Source organism: Hemitrygon akajei, chromosome 9 (genome assembly GCF_048418815.1).
Source record: "Hemitrygon akajei chromosome 9, sHemAka1.3, whole genome shotgun sequence".
Classification (NCBI taxonomy): domain Eukaryota; kingdom Metazoa; phylum Chordata; class Chondrichthyes; order Myliobatiformes; family Dasyatidae; genus Hemitrygon; species Hemitrygon akajei.
Window position 1 is genome coordinate 153,422,687 of NC_133132.1, and position 23,225 is coordinate 153,445,911.

The following is a 23,225-nucleotide window of genomic DNA, read 5'->3' on the forward strand; positions in this document are numbered from 1 at the left end:
AGAGCACAACGTGCAATGCTGAAGGAGGTGAAAAAGAAACCCAAGGGTAACAGCAAAAAGACCTGCAGAAATCTCTGGAGCTTGCTAAAATCTCTGTTCTTGTGTCCGCGACAAGAAAAACACCAAATGAGAATGGTGTTCATGAAAAGACACCATGGAGGAAACCACTGCTCTTCAAAAAACTTTGTTGCACAGCTCAAGTTTACAAAAGACCACCTGGATGTTCTGCAGTGTTTCTGGGACAGTGTTCTGTGGATAGATGAGACAAATGTTAAACATTTTGGCAGAAGTGCACATTGCTATGTTTGGAGGAAAAAGGGCACTGCATCCCAACACCAAAACCTCATCCCAACTGGGAAGCACGGTGGAAGGAGCATTATGGTTCAAAATTGTATCAAGACATTTTACAGGAGAATGTCAGGGTAGCAGTCTGTCACCTGAAGCTTAATAGAAGTTGGATAATGCAACCAGACAATGATCTGAAAGGTAAATCAATAACACAATGGTTTAAAAGAAAGAAAATTTGTGTTTTGGAATGGCTGAGTCAAAGTCCTGACCTTAACCCTATAGAAATGTTGTGGAAGGACCTAAAGCAAGCAGTTCATGCAAGGAAGCCCACTGACATCCCAGAGTTGAAGCAGTTTTGTAAGGAGGAATGGCCTAAACTACTTCCTAGCAGATGTGCAGGACTGATCAACAGTTATTGGAAACATTTGGTTGAAGTTATTGCTGTACAGGGAGATCACACCAGTTACTGAAAAAGCAACACACATAAAATGTTAGAGGAACTCAGCAGGCCAGGAAGCTTCTATGGGAAAAAGTGCAGTTGGCGTTTCGGGCTGAAACCCTTCAGCAGGGACCTAGATGCTGCCTGGCCTGCTGAGTTCCTCGAGCGTTTTGTGTGTGTTGCTCGGATTTCCAGCATCTGCAGATTTTCTCTTGTTTGTTTTGCTGAAAACAAAGGTTCACATACTTTTTCCAACAAATACATGTAAAGTTGGATAATACCTCTCAATAAGTAAATGTACTAGTATACTTTTTTGTATTATTTATTTAGTTGGGTTCTTTTTATCTAGTTTCAGGACCTTTGTGAAGATCTGATTGCATTTTAGGTCATATTTATGCAGTGATAGACAAAATTCTACAGTGTTCACAAACTTTCTAGCACCACTGTACACAACCAGGAGCAAATGGGTGCCTCCAGAGCACTAGGCATTTTTAATCATAGAACAGACAGTAACTTAGTCATATGTTCCTCTTTTCTGCACTCAGTGCAGCATCCTGATTATGAAAGACTGTTTGCTGTAGATCAAAACTTAGGACATTGGGTTACAAAAGTTCATTAGGTTACAAAGTTCAAATAGAAAAATCCCCATTAGCTACTTAGATCATTAATCCTTTTAATGACCCTTCCTCCACACTTACTCTTCGCAGACATCCACGAAGCCGAGAAAACACCCAAAGTATAAATGACAGAAGCACATTAGAACCCCAAAGCCCTCCCTCTCCCCTCCCACGCACAAGCGGCAGCAAAATCATCAAACCTCACCCCTTGCTTCAGCAAAAGCGTCAACCCCCACCACCCACCATGCAAGCAACAGAGTCTTTCAAAGACCACTGTCCATCCCAACACTTAGACAACTCAAGACAGGTTCCCTCTGTCACTTGCAAGGGAGAGAGAGATGCAGTTCCTGTAACAGGTGAGAGGGATTACCAACAGCTCACTGCTTTGATGTTACAATCTGCAGTGTCACTTATTCGAGATCCCCGACTCGAGGACCAGCAGACTCTCACTCACCATCAAGAGAGAAAAAGAGAGGGTGTAGGGGCCTTCTTTCGACAGCAGCATGCACTGCTGTCCTGATTTTTATTCTCCCATGACGATTCAGTCAGCGACGTTGGTGAGGAATCGGTTCGTTCACAGGGATGCACCCCAAAGGTACGTGCCTTTCAAGGCATACCTGGAAATATAAGAACGCCAGGCCGCTCTTTGTGTTCTGAGAGTGAGAACCCACTGCCATGAAGAATAAAAGCACAAAAAAATCTGCAGATGCTGGAAATCCAAGCAACGCACACAAAGTGCTGGAGGAACTCAGCAGGCCAAGACCCTTCATCATCTTGAGTTCCTCCAGCATTTTGTGTGTGTTTCCTGTGTAGAATCGTAGTTTGAGTGTAACTGTAGACGATGGATTCCGACAAGACCCCAACCTCCTTGAAAAGGAATAAAGAGACATGAGAAGAGAAGAAATTAAACTTTTGCAGATGAACTGGAAGAAGTCACCCAGGTCTGCAAAAACCTTTGGCGCCATCTTTAGCTCAGTTAATATATTGTGTGGAGCAAGTCTCATTCCTGTTGTGCTCTTGTGGATGCTACAGAGCCAGCCTGATCACGTTGCCATGATGCCTGCTAAGTGGCAGCACTGTACAGCTGAGCCCTCAAGGGTTAACAGTGGCTTCAAGTGGTCCACCTGTGATGGCCATAGTCCTTGCTAATCGCTTTCCATAAAGTCTCCATTAAAGGTGTACAAGAGACATGGTGCACAATAAATGAATTGTGACACAGCCAAGTAACTGGTAATAGACTTGTGTGATTCTCAGCTTGGAGTCATAATCAATAGTAGTAGAGATTGTTCAGAAAATGCCAAGATGGCAGTGGAAAATAAGCGGTATGGAAAATTTGCAGCCGTTGGAAGCCAGATATTTAGACAGCTGTCTTGCTGTGATTCACTTTTCAAGTGGAAAGATCTTGGGGTGTTTCTCCTTGCAGGGAGAAACTTGGTGATTTCTCTAATATTAGTGCTAAGATAGCACTGATCCCAGCTGCTGTATTCTGGAAGGAGCTCACGGTAACTTAAACATCCACAGCCAGACTCAGTCATGATGTCATAGCTCTCGGAAGCTCAAGTTTTGACTGCAGTAGGTGATGTGGCTTCTTCATCCCTTCCATTTTGGTTGGTTGTCCATCATGTCTGACAGTGACAGGAAACCTGTGTAGGAGAGTTTTTAAAATGGAAAAGCTGTTGCACTGGGGCATTTCCACTCCCTCAAACTCAGAAGTCCAGATCCAGTGGTACGAACAAGCATCGCAAACTGGGGTCTTCCTTGGTTGCAGTGGATGACCGTGATGCCCTCTGTGCCTTGTCATGCTCTGCACTCTCCACAGCGTGTTGCAGAACCACCTTTCTAGCCGTTGGATCTCACTGTAGATCTCAACTGCCTCGTCCGCCAGAGCTGACTTTGTATGCTAGGACAGACAAGTCCCTATCTCACTAGAGTACGAGGCAGCCAGCTATCCTCACCTGGTTTAGCCTGCTTGTTGAAGTGGTGTACTGGGGTATGGCTGCTGTTGGATGCAAACAGCTGCTTGGAGCCACAGGTCAGAGATGAATGTCCAGTGGGGACCAAAGGTGAATGAGCTGCCCCAGAAAAGATACAATAAACCCCTTCACCAGAGGTGCTACCCTTTCCCTGGACAATCCATATACCCCTTTCATTACTCAATGAGAATTCATTGAGAGCAGGGCTACTGTTAATGTTGCCTTCAATATGATTCTCCTCTTTATTCTGTCAGCAGCTTACTCTCAACTTCCTTGCTGCTCCACTTTAACCTCCAGACCCAAAGGTACTTATGATGACCATAAATCAGAGTGGAAGAACAAAAATACAGTAATACGCCAGTAGAACTTAATACTCAGAAATTCTTATCTTCTGAAAATGGGCCACAGATTACCGCGAAGTTCATAGATGGTGTCAAACAACAAGCTAAATCAAACCTGGAAATAATGTTTGAGTTCTTATAATATGGGAGTAGGCAGTTTAAATGGTTTCAGCATGGACTAGATGAACCAAAGGGCCTGTTTCTGTGCTGTACATTTCTATGACTCAAATACTTCATTGGGATCATTATCTGTGAGTGTGATTTGGTAATTTGATCATTCGGATCGGGTAATTTTACATGGTTTCTGCAACAAATATAGAACTTACATTTAAATGTTTTATTAAGCCATCTAAGTACTCCTGGCTTGTTCTTTGAGCCCTGTAGAACTTAACTATCTGTTTAGATATAAATATTATATCAAATATTTTCAATATTTTCACCCATTTGTGACTATTGTGTGCTGTAAAATTCTACCCCTATTTTTACATAATTGCTTGGATGTTCCTGAGACACACATGCAAGGAAGGAAATAGAGATCAAAAAATCACTGACTAGGTAGAAAAGAAAATTATATGATGAGCATTGAAACCTTTGAAACCATCTGTAAAGTGGCTTTCCACATAGCAGCAAGAATAAATTGGATCTTGGTTGTTTCTTAGTGGGTGACTCAAGGCCAGCATTGATGTTGGAACAGTTGTCTGCCTTCCTCCTTTTGATCACAGATAATGATGGCTCTCCAGAGTCTAGAAGTGGGGAGAAGCCATTATAAAAAGCAGCCTGTGTACTATCTAACAAATCTAAGCATGTTTTGATTTGGCAACATATGAATCAAGCAATCCAAATTATGCGATTGTAAATGTTGCAGAATTGATATAAAGTTCATGCTACCTAAAAATGTAATGACATAAAGAGTCCTTGAAATTATTCATTATTCATTCAGGTCAGTTCACTCAGTTTTGGAAGTTCCTGTTAAGTATGGTAAATGTACTAAAGCAAACAGTATCGCAGGATACCTATAAAATTGACTGAATAATTCAAAAATCCATAAAAATTAAAGTCTAAATTTGAACAATGTAGCATTCAAAGGATGTTTTTTGGCTGCTATGTCACTAAGATTACTGAACTGTTAGATTAATTTATAACAAGTCGAATACTTAGATTTCATGACAAATTTCAAGCAATGAGAACACTTCAATCAAAATTTGGATTCAGTTTATTTATCATTGATGCTTAGCATAATTTTTACTGTGGAGTATTTGATAAATGAGCTGCCAATATCCAGTGAGTGAGTATCAATGCTGAATCAGCTCAATTTTTCTGTTTAAACGTTTCCCTGCTTATGATCTTAATCATAAATGTCGGATCTGCCCCAAGTGGTTTGAAGTCTCAGTTGAAATGATTTTAACATTGCAATCATTTTGAAGGACAAAGTGGCTTTTTCTCAACATGTGTAGGGAGTCTAGGGAAGGATAAATTGGGTCTACAATCTGAGAACAATGTAAGTTGATGGGGTATCATTGGCTCTTACTAAATCAGCTTCAGGAAGTCCAAACAAGTGAGTTAGAAGAAGCATCATTTAATCCAGGCGGGTGGTTCAGAGTATGCCGAGCAACAGTTGCCAAAATGGTATTAACAAAATGAGAGAATATTGAATTGATGAAAGAGTCTCACACAGCCATCCCAATGTGTCCTGCCTGAGACCTTTAATGGATTAAGAATGTATGCAAATCACAAAGGTATCCTGAATGGCAGAGCCCAAGATGATCAAGGGGATTGGATTTGTGGTAGAAAATAGCCTAAGATAGGGACATTGAAAGCCTGTGGAAGAAACAAACAGGATATCTTTTTTAAAATCTTGTGTTTTATTTTTCAATGCACCACTTTGTTCTTAATACCACCAGTGTCACCGATTCCAAAAAAGTGAGATAGAGGAAGCATGATTCAATCCAGGATGGTGGTTCAGAAATGAAACCGAGTATGTCTAACTTGAATATTAACAACAGTTGATATTCAAGGTCACAGAGTTAGAGCAAGAGCCTCACACAACTATCCCAAGTGTGAACTGAGCCTCTCTGCAAGTGCTTATCGAGAGACTTCTTTCAAATCTTGCTTGTACCACTTTCTCAGGCAGTATATTCCAAGGGCTCACCACTGTCTGGAAGGCTTCACGGTGACCTTAAAACCTGTCCAATGAGCCACAAGGATCTTTGATGAGGTAAAATAGCAGAACTGATAGGTGACTAAAATGGTAAAGTTTATCTCAAAGTATACTGAAACCAGTTTGTTGATTGTGGCTCAACTTACTCACACAAACCTCAGCCAGATATGGAGAGCCAGTTTCACTGCCCAGCCCCACCTTGGTGACTCAAAGTTCTCAGGTAACGTATTCCCCACAAGGCATCTGTAATGTCTAACAGGGTGAAGCTGGAGTTGGAACTTTGTCCCCTATTAAGCCCTGGCATATGATCAGAGGGTTAAATTTCTCAGCACAGTTTTGGAACTATCTTATGTGGAAATGACTGAAAGCCCAAATATTTCTTTAGGAATGGCTGACCACAGGCAGAATGATTCAACCTACATCAGGACATTGTTCAGCATCTGTCTGGCAGACAAACATGGGGAACAAAGTGTACAGTTAGGATTGCAAGTTGCAAGTAGAGATGCATTGTAGGCCTCTTGAGATGTTCATATCTGTTGCGTGTATAGATTACTGCTGCCATCAGTAAGGAGTTTGTACATTCTTCACGTGACCATGTGGGTTTCCTCCAGGTGCTCCAGTTTCCTCCCACAGTCCAAAGACATACCAGTTGGTAGGTTAATTGGTTGTTGTAAATTGTCCCGTGACGAAGCTAAGGTCAGATCAGTGGTTGCTGGGCAGCATGGCTCAAAGGGCCAGAAGGGCCTGTTATGCATTGTATCACAGTAAATAAATAGATTGTTTCTACAGGTGTAGACTTGAGCCCCTCTGCATTCAGTGTCATTAATATAGTGTGGAAGACATAGTCCAGCTGCTAATAGGCCAGATGAAGCAACCTTTTACTCAATCTTTCCATTCCAGAGTCAAAAGAGCCTGTCCTTCCACAGATTCTGCCGGACCAACTGAATTCTTCCAGTGCTTTTCTGTTGCTTCCATTATAGTAGCAGTGTTTGCTGCCCAATTATACCAATGAAGGTGAAACTGAAAAGGGGAACATTAATTGGTAGAAATTAAAATGGGGAAAGGACAGGGTTGTGTGAAGTAAAATCAACCAGAAGGGAATTGAACAATAGGAAAGAGAGAAATCATTGCAAATATAGTAAAGAGGGAAAAGAATCAGTTCAATCAGAATCAGGTTTAATAACACCGGCATATGTCATGGAATTGTTTGCAGCACATTGCAATGCATAATAATAAAACTGTGAATTATAGTAATAAGTATATGTTCATTAAAAGTTAAATTAACTAAGTTATGCACAGAAAAGTAGCGCAGTAGTGTTCATGGGTTCAATGTCAGTTCAGAAATCTGATGGCAGATGGAAAGATTCTGTTCCTGCATCATTGAGAGTGTGCCTTCAGGCTCCTGTACCTCCTCCCTGATGTTAGCAATGAGAAGAGAGCATGTCCTGGGTGATGGGAGTCATTATTGATGGATGCCGCCTTTTTGAGGCATCACTCCTTGAAAATGTCCTGGATGCCAGAGAGGCTGGTGCCCATGATGGACACTAGTTGTACAGTTGTTTATTGAGTTGGAATAGAAGAAAAATGCTTGCTTAAGTTCTGGAACAGGAAGATTCTGCTTATTAGATTAGATTAGATTCAACGTTATTGTCATTGTGCCGATACAAAGCCAATGAAATGCAATATATAAATGAAATATATAAGTAATGTCAACATAAATTTAGGGGATTTGGAGTAAAACCAGCATTTGAAGGTGGTGGGGGTGGGGGGGATAAGAATGACTCTCTGTACTTGGTGTAGTGAAAAGCGAGAGCCCATAGAATCAAATGGAAAAGAAAAGGGCAAGTTAAACAGGAGAGATGACCATGAAAGCTGAAGAAAGGAAAAGGGAGAGATGGTTGTATTACTTCCTTTAGCAACTCCACCTGCAAAGAGTACTAGAGCTTGGATTTCAGATTGCTGTTGTTGATTTTGGAGAACAGATGGTTTGGATTTCTTGTTGAGATCATGTGTCTATTCATTACTAAAAATAAATTTCTTGACATTTACCAGTTTGTATGAATCTTGAGTGAATTAAAAATAATTAGAAGAAGAATAATGAAGAAACCCACCAGAAATGTTCTTCAAATTTTGGCATTTAAGTTTCTTCTATAGGTACAGTACAATGCAGGTGAAGGCATCTTGGTGATATCAACAAAACCTTGTTCTCTTCACCTGCTTTTACTTGATGAGATAATTGTTTTTGTCATTTTCTTTAAGCCAGGTGAATTTTTGCTGCTTTTTCTTGGTTGGCAATATGTCCATAAGACCATAAGATGTAGGAGCAGAAGTAGGCCATTTGGCCCATCGAGTCTGTTCCGCCATTCAGTCATGGGCTGATCCAATTCTTCCAGTCATCCCCACTCCCCTGCCTTCTCCCCATACCCTTTGATGCCCTGGCTAATCAAGAACCAATCTATCTCTGCCTTAAATGCACCCAATGATGTGCCCTCCACAGCTGCTCGTGGCAACAAATTCCACACATTTACCACCTTCTGATTGAAGTAATTTCTCCGCTTCTCAGTTCTAAATGGACGTCCATCAATCCTAAAGTCATGCCCTCTTGTCCTAGAATCCCCTACCATGGGAAATAACTTTGCCATATCTAATTTGTTCAGGCGTTTTAACTTTAGGAATGTTTCTATGAGATCCCTCCTCATTCTGAACTCCAGGGAATATAGCCCAAGAGCTGCCAGACATTCCTCATACAGTAACCCTTTCATTCCTGGAATCATTCTAATGAATCTGCTCTGAACCCTCTCCAATGTAAGTATATCCTTTCTAAAATAAGGAACATTTAACTGTAAGCAATACTCCAAGTGTGGTCTCATGAGTTCCTTATACATCACATCCCTGCTCTTATATTCTATACCTCTAGAAATGAATGCCAACATTGCATTTGCCTTCTTCACTACCGACTCAACCTGCAAGTTAACCTTTAGGGTATCCTGCACATGGACTCCCAAGTCCCTTTGTGTGTCACCATATATATTTGTGTCTAAGTGTTTGTCATTTATATTATACTAGGATTAATATTTTAAACCATCACTTGAATATCAATGTGACAGTTTTGAGTGTAGGATGGAAAATGGTTCAGCAAGGACTAGATGTGCGGAAGGACCTGTTTCTGTGCTGTAATTTTCTATGACTCTAACATGCAAAAATGTCAAATGATATGATTCAATTATGATAAGATTGTACGCCTCATAATGAAAAGATGAAAGCAAATAATTTGGGGTATATGAGATCATTGATATTGGTGTCAAGGTGGGAAAACTATTGCATATTCCGCCATTGATCTATTGACAATTAGAAATGCCAGACCTGTAGTCCATACGGAATTTACAAAACTCTGGTCCATGAGACCATTAGGACAAATAAACAATGAACTGTGTTTCTGATATTCCTGAAAAATTTGCACATGGGGAAAAGTATAGAAGTACACAAATTTGGGTAAGGCCAAATTTATTATTTCAAAAATGCTGGAAGTGTAGCAAGCTGGTCAGTAGCTATGGAAGGAGAAACAAAGTTGATATGTGAGGTTAACATTTCTTCAACATAATTGGGAAAAGGAGAAACTCATTTGGTCAGCATTAGGCAACTGCTGTTGCATGAATGAAGTCACTGAAGAACGGTACTGGTAGATACGGAGCAGATACTTTATTCAACAAAACAAAGTACAGTAGGCATCATGTGAAGATGCTTTTAGTGGAAAGGTGTGGCTGGCCAAACATAGTGCTCAATATTTTATGTGCAAAGCATCAAAGGACAAATCCATATTTACAATGTATTTACAATACTTTCTTTGATACTGCCCACAGACTTCACACCTCCCGATTCGTACCCGCACCATAGATATCCAACTGAATTTTAATCAGCATTGTCTAGTCTGGGATTCATGGCTTTTAGGAACCATTGATCAGAGCTGTACTCCAAATTTAATCCACAATTTATATTCCGACCTGAAGACGGGTGACCAAAGTCATTTGCTAAAAATAAATGTGCTAAACCCAAAAATCACTCTAAAAGCAACATTTTATTATTCGTATTTAAAGTTCAAAGTTTGTATCAGCACCCTTCCATAGGTCCTTTTCTACATAATGTTTAATTAAATGGAATTCTGTTTTTGTTTGTCCATTTTTACCAAAAGTTGTTGTATTTGTTTCATTTGGGTGGCACAGTAGAGTAACGGTTGGTGAAACATTGGCTGTAAGGAATTTCTGTGTTCTCCCTGTGACCACATGGTTTTCCTCAGGGTGCTCTGGTTTCCTCCCACATTCCAAAGACCTATGGGTTTGTAGGTTAATTGGTCACGTCAGGTCGGTGTAATTGGGTGGTGCGGGCTCATTGGGCCAGTAGGGCCTGTTACTGTGCTGTGTCACAACTTGTTTTTCAAATTGCCAGAACTGCCTAGAGCAAGTTAAAAAAATATTTGCAGATTTTGTTAGTTTGGCAGGTTGGTATGTTAAATGGCCACTGTAAATTGAACCTTATTGTGTCGATTAGTGGTAGAAGCTAGGTAAGTTGATGGGAAATGGGGAGGGGTATTAAATAGGGTGAGGGTAAGATGGGTTCTTGATGATTGACACAGACATGACAGGCCGAAGGGCCTGTATCTCTATGAATCTATAAACTGAAGAAATACCAATTGTGCTGTACTCACTTGTAAATGGAGCTTTATATCTTCTCTTTCATAGTGCCTACCAAGTTGTTGTCGAGCATGTGAGTTCCCAAAGATCTAAAAGGGAGGCAGGTGTGGCAGAGTGCTTCCGGATTCCGGTGACCTATCAAACTGCGGCAGCTCGTGGGTCACCGTACTATTACGCTGCAGAGCTTCCTCCTACTGGGGTATCTGAACAAACGCCCTTCACAGTGGGTGACAATAAAACCTATGGTGGATTTTGGAATCCTCCTTTGGCCCCCAGAAAAGGATATCACATACACTTCCAAGCTGTGAGCAGCGTTGAAAAGGTGAGTGTTCTGCATTGTGATGAGAAGTTTGTACCCTGGCTCATTGCTTGCTGGAGTTTCAGAGTGAATTCTGTACATGGGTGTACTCACTTGCTCGTAATAATGTGCAGCTGATTGCATGATGAAGAAACTCTTGGAAGTGCTGTGGAAAACTGAAGCAAAATTCCACAAGACAAGGGGGAAGAAAACCATTCCAGGGCTGTATTCGGGGTTGATTACTAATTTAAAGCCGACAAGCATGCTTTGTTTTTTGGTTATGTCTTCAGTCAAAAGGACTCATTCTTGCTGGAGAGTAAAATTATAAATATCTCCAAAAAAGTTATTTGGTGGTTAAAATTCCTACTCCTAACCCAACCCTACCTCCAAAGTGGCAAGAATGGCAATGTAATTAAATAGGTCTCAATAAAGAGGCATTCTGACCATTAATTTATCCACTCTAACACTGTTACCATTATGACATGGTCTCACTCTTTATAATTTATTTTGTATGTATTCCATGTATTTTTACAAAACATGACTCAAATATGCATTCAAATATGGGGAAAATACCTTTCACTATCTCATCAGGACATGACTGACTTTGTCATTCATAAGCAGTGCACCTTCCAGTCGCCCAGCTTAATACTGTTTGGTATGGTTTGAACTGCAAAAACAATTGTGAAATGCTGGTGAGGGGATTGGAAGATTAACTTTTAGATTTGCTCAAGAAGAAAGGGAAAATAAGAGTTTGTTCAAACGAAGTTCTTTAAATTCAAACACCCTTATACTCCATCTCCTATCTTCCTAATAATTTCTTCCTGACTGCAGATCCAAGGGTCAGTTCTACAGGAAACAGATAGAAATACAGGATGGCATAATTAATTTTATTTTGGGTGGGGGATAAACATAGTGAATTGATCTTTCGATGTTACTTCAGCAAACATTGGAGAAGGGTGTAAATTGGACTTCGAACAATGTACCAGGAGTTGTCCCAAAAGCCTGATGAAAGAAAACTGTGTGAAATGACGAAATGGTAGGTCTCTGGATCAGTTTGTTTTTGATACTACAATCAAAGGAGCTGGTTGTGGACGACAAGAGGAATGGAGAAAGGCTAACCCCTATTGACATCAATGGATCTGGGGTTGAGAGGGTGAACAGCTTTAAGTTCCTCAGCATAAACATCACCGAGGATCTCACGTGGTCTGTAGATACTGGCTGTGTGGTGAAAAAGGCACAACAGCGCCTCTTTCACCTCAGACGGCTGAAAAAGTTTGGTATAGGACCCCGAATCCTAAGAACTTTCTAGAGGGGCACAATTTAGAGCATCCTGACTGACTGCATCACTGCCTGGTATGGGAACTGTACGTCCCTGAGTCGCAGGACTCTGCAGAGAGTGGTGCGGACAGCCCAGCGCATCTGTAGTTGTGAACTTCCCACTGTTCAGGACATTAACAAAGACAGGTGTGTAAAAAGGGCCCGTAGGATCAGTGGGGACCCAAGTCACCTCAACCACAATCTATTCCAGCTGTTACCATCTGGGAAACGGTACCGCAGCATAAAAGCCAGGACCAACAGGCTCTGGAACAGCTTCTTCCACCAGGCCATCAGACTGCTTAACTCATGCTGACACAACTGTATTTCTATATTATATTGACTATCCTGTTGTACATACTATTTATTATAAATTGCACATTGCACCTTTAGAGGGAGATTTAACGTAACGATTTTTACTCCTCATGTGTATGAAGAATGTAAGTAATGAAGTCAATTCTCTTCTTACTATTTCAATTTGTGTTTATAGGAGACAAAGACACAGTGTGTGAGGATTGCAACAAAAGGTAGGACAAATGTTTTGTTTTAAAATCCCTGCCTACTTCAAAGATAATTGGAAAAAAATTACTTTTCTAGCAGAGGATGCATAGTACTGTCAGGTTTTTGTTTTGACTCATCTGCTTATCCTGTTTTGGGAGTGTGCTTTGATTTTCTGTTCCTCATTCGGAGAAATACCATGCATTTGGTAGACAGGATTTTTATAAATATTAAGACCAGATTACTTTGTATTATTTCTGCAGCAAACCACTTTTTGACATTGAACAGCTGGAGTATTAATAGTGAAAAGCTGTTTGAAGGTTTTATTTTAAAAGCTGTCTCAACCTTATCATTTGTGTGGAATTTTGGCTGTTAGATTTTGTTGCTTTCTCTAATGAATAAAACTTGCATTATGTGTGTATGTGGAGTTTATCCGAGTAAATATTCTCAAATCTCACTGGGATTTAACTTTATATTTTAATCCTGCTTTTATGTCCTTACTTATTAGGAGTCTGAAAATCGGTTAGAAAGTAAGATTGTAAGATAGTCCAAATATATATAGCTACATTATTTTTTAAAAATTCACAAAGTGCATTCAACCTACAGTAAATGCAGCTAAAATTTTTTAAAAATCTAGTTCTGAAAACCTCAGTGCAGTGCTCAAGTTAGAGCAAAGCAAAGTAATTATTGTTGTACCCAACGCAGGCTTGGTTTGTAAAACCATATATTCTATTTTTGATTTTGACCTGGTAGAGCCCTTACCTCTTCACTGCTTGAGTTTGCAATCTGTTTTTTTTTTTTGTGTGCAAGAGTTGTCAAAAGGATACAGCCAATTATGTAAAGAAGCAAAAATATATCTGACCATTTGGGAACACTTGTTTTCCAACCCTTAATGCTTTTCACCAGCTGAGGCACTGACTAATATAAGCCTTTTATTTTTGCCTTTTGTTAATAAAGAACATTGTCACCTTGCAAGAAAGTTTTGCAAGACAGTCGGTGAACAGGTTATGCAAAAATGGTATTATCACATGACCTCGGGCTTATTAATGGCGAAATTCTGTTTTAATTTATTATCAATAAACTATTCTACAAACTGTTCAGTAAGCCGATACTGGTTGCAATTTACTGGAATTTTAATCTGCTTTTGCAAAATCTTTGATTGTTTTGTTTTTAGTGCTGCTTTGTTCCTATCTCTGTGGGATTGGTAGTGCCCTGCAAAGTTCCATCAAGATGGCAATGTCCTTTTTGAATAGAGTTTGTGAAATATTTAACTCAGAAGTTGTTGCTATAGATCAGAGGTTCTCAAACATTTGTACATCGATCCAGTTAGATAATAAGACCATAAGGTATAGGAGCAGAATTAGACCATTTGGCCCATCGAGTCTGCTCCGTCATTTCATCATGGCTAATCCAGTTTTCCACTCCAGTCTCCTGCCTTCTCCCTACATTCCTTCATGCCCTGACCAATCAAGAATCTATCAATCTCTGCCTTAAATATACATAAAGACTTGGCCTTCACAGCTACTTGTAGCAAAGAATTCCACAGATTTACCACTCTCTGGCTAAAGAAATTCCTCCTCATCTGTTTTCAAAGGACACCGCTCTATTCTGAGGTGGTTTCCTCTGGTCTGAGACTCTCCCATCATAGGAAACATCCACTCTATCAAGGCCATTCACCATTTGATAGGTTTCAATGAGGTCACCCCTCATTCTTCTGAATTGTAGTGAATACTGGCCCAGAGTCTTCAAACGCTCTTCATATGACAAGCCATTCAATCCTGAAATCATTTTTGTAAACCTCCTTTGAACCCTCTCCAGTTTCAGCACATCCTTTCAAAAAGAAAGAGCCCAAACCTTCCAAGTGAGGCCTCACCAGTGCTTTATAACATTTCAGCATTGCATCCTTGCTTTTATATTCTAGTCTTTTGAAATGAATGCTGACATGGCACTTGCCTTCCTCACCACAGACTCAAGCTGCAAATTAACCTTTAGGGCTCCCAAGGGCTCCCAAGTTCTGCTCCTGTATTAAAAATGACTCTTTGGGTGCTATTACCCGTTAACGGAGCTTTGCATTTATTTTTCAACAAACTTGGAAAAGTAAGATTGCTTTTAAGTTGTTGCTAAATTTACTATTTAAAAGGCCTTTCTATCTAAAATTCCAGACCAAAATACTCAATGAGCTGATGCAATTAGGCTGCATATTGTAACAAGTGGGACGGGGTGGTAGTGTAGAAATTAGTGGATTGTTTTACGAGCCAGCCAGCAGTGAAGAAATGGGGTTAAATTCTCACCGCTGCCTGTAAAGAGTTTGTATGTTCTCCCTGTGACTGCATGGGTTTCCTCCGAGTGCTCCAGTGTCCTCCCACATTGCAGAGACATATTGTGAGTTGTAGGCATTCTGTGCTGGCGCAGGTAATGCCCCGGCACATTCCTCTTTGATTTACTATTTCGATGTACGTGTGATAAATAAATCTAATCTAACTTAATTGTTCTCACTTTTTTAAATGTTGCTTTACAACATGAAACAAGGACATTCAGCCCTTCTAGTCTGTGCTGACTCAGAGCAAATGCATCAATCCCATTCCTACACTTATTTCCTTGTAGCCCTTTTCTCTCGTGCAAAGCAATTGCCCCACCCCACCCCGAATCCTTCTACCACCCAGTGACACCAGAGACGATGTTCAGGAGCTAATCTGCACACTTGGGTACGTGTGAGAAGACCTGATTGGTCACGGCGAGGCCATGCGCAGGTTCCACACGTTGGGATCAAACTGTGTTGCTGGAGTTGGTGAAGCAGCAGCACTAACGCTATGCCACGGTTGTATTTTTCCTTCAAGGATTCCTCAGCCAATTTCATTGCGAAGACATGGAGTAGCTGCATCACCTCAGCTAAAAATTAATTTATCACCAGAAGAAAATCTTGAAGGATGATGCACAGCCCTTTATCTGTGAATAATATGTTACAAACTATCAGAAAATCATCTTTGAAAATATCAATACTAAGTCAATTAATAGTTTGGTGTTATTTCTTGATAAGTTAAATAGTGTTCTATGTTTTAAAAAGTAGCAAGTCAGTCAGTTTCCCCCTAAATATGAAGCCAATTCAAAGAGCTTACCTGAACTGTAGCTGTCATATTTTTGGTTTATTAACCTAGGGGTGAAGGCAGTTTTATCGGAAGAGTTTGACCCTGACAAAATATAATTTTGAACCAGCATATAAGATTCCAGAGAAATGCACAAAAATGTGCTTTTTGATGGTAACTCTCTTAGACTGAGAATTCACGTTCAAGTTCAAACTTAATTGTTATTCAACTATACACAGGTACACAGCTAAAATGAAACAGTGTTCCTTGAATTTTTGCACTGCTTCAGCTGATTCACTTGGAATGTAAGAACGTAACTAGAAGATCCAAGCGGAACTTAACACCCTAGTATTTATTTCAAATCATCACTTTTACTATCGGGGACTTATTGCTATGCCTGCTTCTTTCTTGATTCATTATTCAAAATCAATGTCTATAAACCTTATTTCGTTCAATGGAAATCTTGGATGCTCACATAAATGTATCTGAATAGAATGCTTATATAACTATACTGAGTCTGAAAGCAAAGCTCAATAATGGTGCTTTGCAGATATTTGATCACAGACCGGAAAAGTTCAATTATATTACATGTCAAATCAAATTACATAAAAACCCGAAACCCGCCCCTTAATCAATTTTCAGTGTAAGCACTGAAAGCCCACCAAACTACATTTGATAGCACAGGCGTGGTTTAGCAGTTTAATTTGGGGCAGCACAGTAATGTAGTGGTTAGCACTACACTTTACAGTGAGGACAACTGGGTTCAATTCTTGCTGCTGCCTCTAAGGAGTTTATATGTTCTCCCCATGACCGCACGGGTTTCCTCTGCAGGTGCTCCAGTTTCTCCCCACAATCCAAAGACATACCAGTTAGTAGTTAATTGATCATTGTAAATTGTCCCACAATTTGGCTAGGATTAAATTGGGGGGGGGGCGTGGTATTGCTGAGTGGAGTGGCTCGAAGGGATGCAGTTTATCTCAATTTTTGAACAGCTTTATTTTAAATCTGGTACTTTGTTGTCTGCATCATTCATTTTGTGGGAAGTGACTGAATAAAGCACTGGATATGTAACTGGTTTCAAGCTTATATGCTAGCTTTTTATTACTGATTTCAGATGTAGGTATATTTAAAACTTTACAAATCGGATTCATATTGCAACAATATAAACCAGTCCTGAGGAAGGGTCTCAGCCCAAAATGTTGACTGTTTAATCATTTCCATAGCTGCTGCCTGATTTAATGAATTTCTCCAGCATTTTGTCTGTGTTGTTAATATAAACTTGTGTTATTAAACTTGTGACATGTTTAAATTAACGATTGTTAGAACAAATCCATTAGTAATTTTGATTAAAACCAAAATCAATTTTGAATGCATGATCACAGAACTGTGAGTACGCTAATTAGAACTGTCACCAGTTAGGTATTTTGGTTTGGGGAGAGATGTTCTTTTATTATCGCAGTCTGAAAATACTGTAGCGGTGTCATGAATATTAGTAATCATATCTTTTTGACAACTTGAAGGCGAAGTTCCTTTAAAATAAAGTTATTTTTCACTTGGGAAAATAGAAGTTAAGCATTATAATAAGAGTGACAAAGTTAAGTACCTTGAATGGCATCAAGGTTTCAAATAATGCACACCCAAGATTGTGGCCTCAAATGAGCAGATCTACCTTTTGTTAAACTATAGCAACTCAGAAGGATAATGGACAAAATTGATTAGTATACTGTTTTATTTTGGTTTTTATTCATATTCACCAAGATGTAAATAGTACAGCAGTGTATTTTAGATGGAGAACCAATCTAATCTTTATTTTGCAAAACAGACGTCTTGCATGAGCCTGTGCTTACTGAATATATCTGAGACACGTAAAGGTAAAATATAATGTTTCCTGTAGTTGACAAATTTAATCTTTAAAGGTTACTTTTGCCCTGATTACAATGTACTTTTATAAATCATGCAACACTAAAGAGAATGCTGGAGGAGCTCAGCAGGACAGGCAGCATGTATGGAAACGAGTAAACAGTCGATGTTTCAGGCCGAGACCCTTCATCGGAGCCTGTGTCTTCTACAGTCCTATAGAAGGGTCTCAGCCCGAAATGTTGACTGTTCACTCTTTTCCATAGATGCTGCCTGGTCTGCTGAGTCACTCCAGCATTTTGTGCGTGTTGCTTTGGGTTTCCAGCATCTGCCGACTTTCTCGTGCTTGTGATATATCACTAAATCTTTCATTGTTTTTATCAGTGTAGATATAAATTAAGCAGTACAATTAAATCAGCAATTAATTACTTTAAGAAATGAACTAAGTGGCTTTAAATAATTATGTTTCCAAGAGATCCATTTACAAAACAGTTTTAAAACAAAGTCCTTAGAGAAATGTATTTGGGCTGGAAATGTCAGACATTTTATGCCTTCCTTGCAGTCTTCCTTAATAGGACCCCAAAGCATTTTGCATTAATGAAAAAATGCATTTTATTTAGTATTTGTGGAAATGAAAATTTTGTCAAATTGATTCAGTTTGTTTTATATAACATTCTTTCAAACATGTTTTTAAATTTGAGGCTATAATATAGAATTTTTTGCATTAAAGTTAATTAGCTGTTGGCATAGTTGACCACAGTTGTCTTTTAATCTGTGAAAATTAATAGAGAAATAATGGCTGTGAAGGTAATAAACTGATTTACATGCCTGGACTCCGTAATTTTAACTTTAGATTTTATTGTTAAAACAATAATTTTTTATTGTATTTTCTAAAGAAGCATCTAACAGATTTTCCCAATCATTTTATGTAGGGCTCAATAATATTTTATTTTTGTGATGATCTTAGCAATTTCCACAATGGAAGTAAAACAGAATGCATTTGATTTTTTACATTTTAATGTCCTTTAACTTGCTTTGTCTAATTTACAATAAAATTACGACCAGTTAACACAAGAAAATTTGAAATCAAAGCAATAACTTTTATAGTTTGCATGGAGAGATCATAGATTTGCTGGATAGGACAATGTTATTTTTATCTTTCTTTAAAATTTACATATTAAACTTGATTTTCAGAATTTGTATCAATCAGTCTTAATATGGTTGTATAATGAAATAACTAATTCTGCATATCTTTGACAATCTGTTTTATGCTGGATATCCTTTGTGGTCTGATGTCAAACTAAACTCTGGCCAGGCCTTTGCTGCGCTGAGAAATGGCCTGTGGCCCTGTCTGGAAAAAGATTGGAAAGGAGCAGAAATAAAGCAAATAAAACAAATTTCAGCCTAAAATTACCTTAAAAATGAATAAAATTGAGAGCGGTGTGGAGACCACATTGTGAGCACCTAATGGGATTAAGGAAAGTGGTAAAAATGCAAGTCACCTACTGCCTCATCCAGAAGGGTATATTTGATTGAATATGTAGATGGTGCAGAGGGAGAGTGAACAGCAAATGTGGCATCTCCCGTTATTTCATACGTATTTTGCTTGGGAAGCAATGGCTATTAGAAGGGACAGAAGAATGAATCAGACCCTGAAGAGGAATAGTCAGTCCCAGGTGAATGGCATATGGCAAGGGAATGATATCAGAGATTATGAAGGATAATGGAGTGAAATGGAGGGAGTCTGAGAACCCTCTCCTCTGGGGTAGGGGAAAACCCACAAAAGCTCAAACGTGGCTGACAAGACAAATTCAGTCCAAGGAAACAGCTCAGAAAGTTGCCAAACATAGCAGTAGGCCAGAACATTGGGGGCATTGTGGAACTCTGCCACAGACCATCAAGGAATTATTTTTGGGTAAAAAAGGAAAGACAGAATATGAGAGTAGACCTATGAGAAACGCAAACATAAACTCTTTCTGCAGGTATCAGATACAAGCAAAAGCTAATGTGGTACCTTTGCAGTCAGAGGCAGGAAAAATTTTATTAGGCAATATTGAAATAGCAAAGAAATTAAACACGTGTTATGTTCCCTCTACTTTTTTTTTACAACCTTTGCTCTGAGTAGGATTTTTTTTTTTTACACAGCCCGTAAAACATTATATAAAAGAAAATTCCAACTGCGCAGGAACATTTCACTTACTGCGCTGCTATGTACCTGCACAGCTTAGCGGGAACAGTGATCTTGTGTCTATCTTTAGAAAAAATCGTGCCAGACATATGAGAGAACTGAACTGATTTCTAGTGAGAATGAGAAAGTGAAGGAAAGAAGCAGTTTGTCAAAATAGAGCATGATGAAAGCTGACTTAGGCTCAATTAGCTACATGCCAGAATTTTGACAGATGTGGCTATAGAAAAAATGGATGCTCCGATTATCCAAAGTTCTTTAGATTCTGGAAATGCTTCTATGGATTGCAGGTCAGCGGATAAGACTTCCCTATTTGAGGAGGAGGAAGGAAACTGCAGTCCCTCAGGTCTTATGACAAGTATAGAGAAAGTATTGAAACTGGCAATAAAGAATGTAATAACAACATCCAGAAAGTAGGATCAAGTCAACCCAGTATGGATTTATGAAAGAAAATCATGTTCCATTAATCTACTAGAAATCTCTGGGGATGGACTGGAAAAAATAGAGAAGCCAGTAGATGTGGTGTATTTGAAGGCTTCCAATAACTCCCTGTGTAGGAGGATGGTGAGCAAGGTTAGAATAGACAGAAATAGGGTTAATATACTGACATGATTTGAGAAGTTTGTTATCAGGAAGAAAGAATGTGATAAATGAATTCTGTGGTGTTTACGCTCTGCCGCTCACAATTTATATCAAAGCTTTGGCTGAGAATGTCAACTGTCTTACTTCCAAGTTTGCTGACAATACAAAATTATGTGATTGTGTCAGTATGGAGGAGGATGTAAAGAGTTTCAAGTGAAAATCTCTTTATATCCTCCTAATAACTATGAAAAAAGGATATAATGTTGAAAAAAATCAGGTAGCTCGCTTTGATGCCCAAAAGACAAGTATGGCTATTTGTTAAATAGTGAGCGACTGGGTAGCTTTGATGTTCAAAGCAGTCATGGCCTACTTGTACATAAGTAACCAAAAGCCACTGTGCAGGTTTAACAAGTGATTAGGAAGGCAGATATTTGTAGTTTTTGTTACAGGATGATTTGAATACGTAAGTGAGGAAGTCTAACTACGTTCATGTTGGGGTTTGGTGAGTGCACTTGGGTATTGTGTGCAGTTTTTGTCTACTTCCTAAAGAAGGAAGATTCATGTTGTTCCCACAAAAGGACATTGATTGTCTTGCGCAATTAAGGATAGGAGGAAGAGTGCTCCAGGCCAACGTTCCCTCTGATATGTAATAACCATTGGCACAAAAATCTTGTGCTGTGCAATTTTTTGCCCAGTGACAACAACATGAGCACACTGAAATTTTGAGTAGAAGTAAACCTGAAGCTGCTTTAAGGAAAATAACCTACCAAGTCCAGTTTGTTATTCATTGTTTAAAAGAAATAAAATAACCGTCAATAAGAATATTGATCTCCTCTGGGTTTGGTCATTTTTGCAGTCATTCATCCGGACTCTCACAAAACATATGTAGCAGGCCTATAGCGGGCAACGAAGAATTTTCTCACCAGAGCTTTTGCACACTGTCCATATATGATTTACTTACTAAAAGCCACTTTAAAAAGCAAAGTTTAAATCACCCCACTTTTTCCCATTTGCAAATCCCCCAGCAACTTTGGCATCGCAACAATACACGCAGGTATCACCTGGTTCTTTATCATAATAAATATTTCTTGTAGCTGCACGTTCCTGACCGCGTGAGCTTTTGGTGTAGCAGTTTCTACTGTTTCATTGCCACTCCAGTTTAAATAAACGAGCAATTCTTCTGCCTTCGTGCCCTTTACTTCTGTGGAATTCAACACAGTGAATCAATAATTTCTTCAAGCTAAGCCAGTTCTAAAATCTGCAGACAAATCATAGCAAACTCCGTGTTGTCAACAGCATCTGCATCAAAAATTGGAAAATGAAATGTAATTGTGTACAATTGTGAAATCTATTTAACGTGCCCGTGAGGTAGAGGGTGACAACTGTTTGTGCGCAGTTTAAGTTCCTTTGTGCACTAGTAGCAAAAGAGGTTAGACCACCAGAAGAGAAAAATTTGGAACTGCAATTGATTGAATTTTCCCATTTAGGGCAACTGTAAGAAATTGCAACTATCTAGCCAAAGTTTTACTGAAAAAGAGGTATGGGATTGAACCTAATCACAAACGAGAAAATCTGCAGATGCTGGAAATCCAAGCAACACCCACAAAATGCTGGAGGAACTCTGCAGGCCAGGCAGCATCTATGGAAAAGTGTATAGTCGATGGTTTGGGCTGAGGCCCTTCATCGGGACTAGACCAAAAAGATGAGTCAGAGTAAGAAGGTGGGGGGAGGGCAGGAAGAAAGACAAGGTGATAGGTGAAGCCGGGAGGGGGAGGAAGGGTGAAGTAAAGAGCTGGGAAGTTGATAGGTGAAAGAGATACGGGAGAAGGGGGAATCTGATAGAAGAGGGCCGAAGGCCTTGGAAGAAAGAAAAGGGGGAGGAGATGAGATGAGAGTGGAAAAATGGGAATGGGGAATAGTGAAGGGGGGAGGGGGGAGTGTGGGTCATTACCGGAAGTTCGAGGAGTCAATGTTTATGCCATCTGGTTGGAGGCTTCCCAGACAGACTATAAGGTGTTGCTCCTCCAGCCCGACTGGCCTCGTCGCGACAGTATAGGAGGCCATGGACTGACATGTCAGAATGGAAATGAGAAGTGGAGTTAATAGTGTGTGATGCTGGGATGCAACCTAATTAAGATTTCATAGAAGATGCTCTAGAAAGTTTGTGGACCTTGTGGAATTTTCTTCTCTATCTCTGCATCATAAATATTACCTAAAATGTGATCAGGTCTTCATGCAAGTCCTAAAACTAGATAAAGAGAATTTAGTTAAATAAATAACACTAAACATTGTACGTGTTCATTTATTTATTAAGAAAAATGATAGAATATTTCATGTATTTGTGGGAGAAAGTATGTGAACCTTTTCTTTCTGTAATTGGTATGATCCCCTTGTATAGCAATAAGTTCTACCAGAGGAATTTTAAGCTGTTCCTCCTTATAGAACTGCTTCAACTCTGGGATGTCAGTGGGCTTCCTCGCATGAACTGCTTGCTTCAGGTTCTTCCACATCATTTCTATAGGATTAAGGCCTGGATATTGACTCAGCCATTCCAAAATACAAATTTTCTTCTTTTTAAAGCATTCTGCTGTCGAATTACTCTTGCCTTTCGGATCATTGTCTGGTTGCATTATCCACCTTCTATTAATCTTCAGGTGACGGACTGCTACCCCGACATTCTCCTGTAAAATGTCTTGATACAATTTTGAATTCATTGCTCCCTCAACGATAGCAAGCTGTACAGGCACTAAGGCAGCAAATCAGCCCCCAAACCATGATGCTCCTAACACCATGCTTCACAGCTGGGATGAGATTTTAGTGTTGGTGTGCAGTGGCCTTTTTCCTCCAAGCATAACAATGTGCATTTCTGCCAAAAAGTTCAACTTTTGTCTCATCTGTCCACAG

General features: G+C 39.5%; 1 protein-coding gene across 8 annotated transcripts in view; it reads left to right on the top strand.

Moving 5' to 3' along the window:
* ptprk (protein tyrosine phosphatase receptor type K) overlaps positions 1 to 23,225 on the top strand; it is a 641,623-nt gene that overhangs the window by 516,126 nt on the left and 102,272 nt on the right. For all 8 annotated transcript variants that reach the window (XM_073057328.1, XM_073057322.1, XM_073057320.1 and 5 more), the window contains exons 12-13: positions 10,553 to 10,826; positions 12,607 to 12,643. In XM_073057328.1, coding sequence (XP_072913429.1) covers positions 10,553 to 10,826; positions 12,607 to 12,643 — 311 coding nt within the window. The remainder of the gene's footprint in view (positions 1 to 10,552; positions 10,827 to 12,606; positions 12,644 to 23,225) is intronic.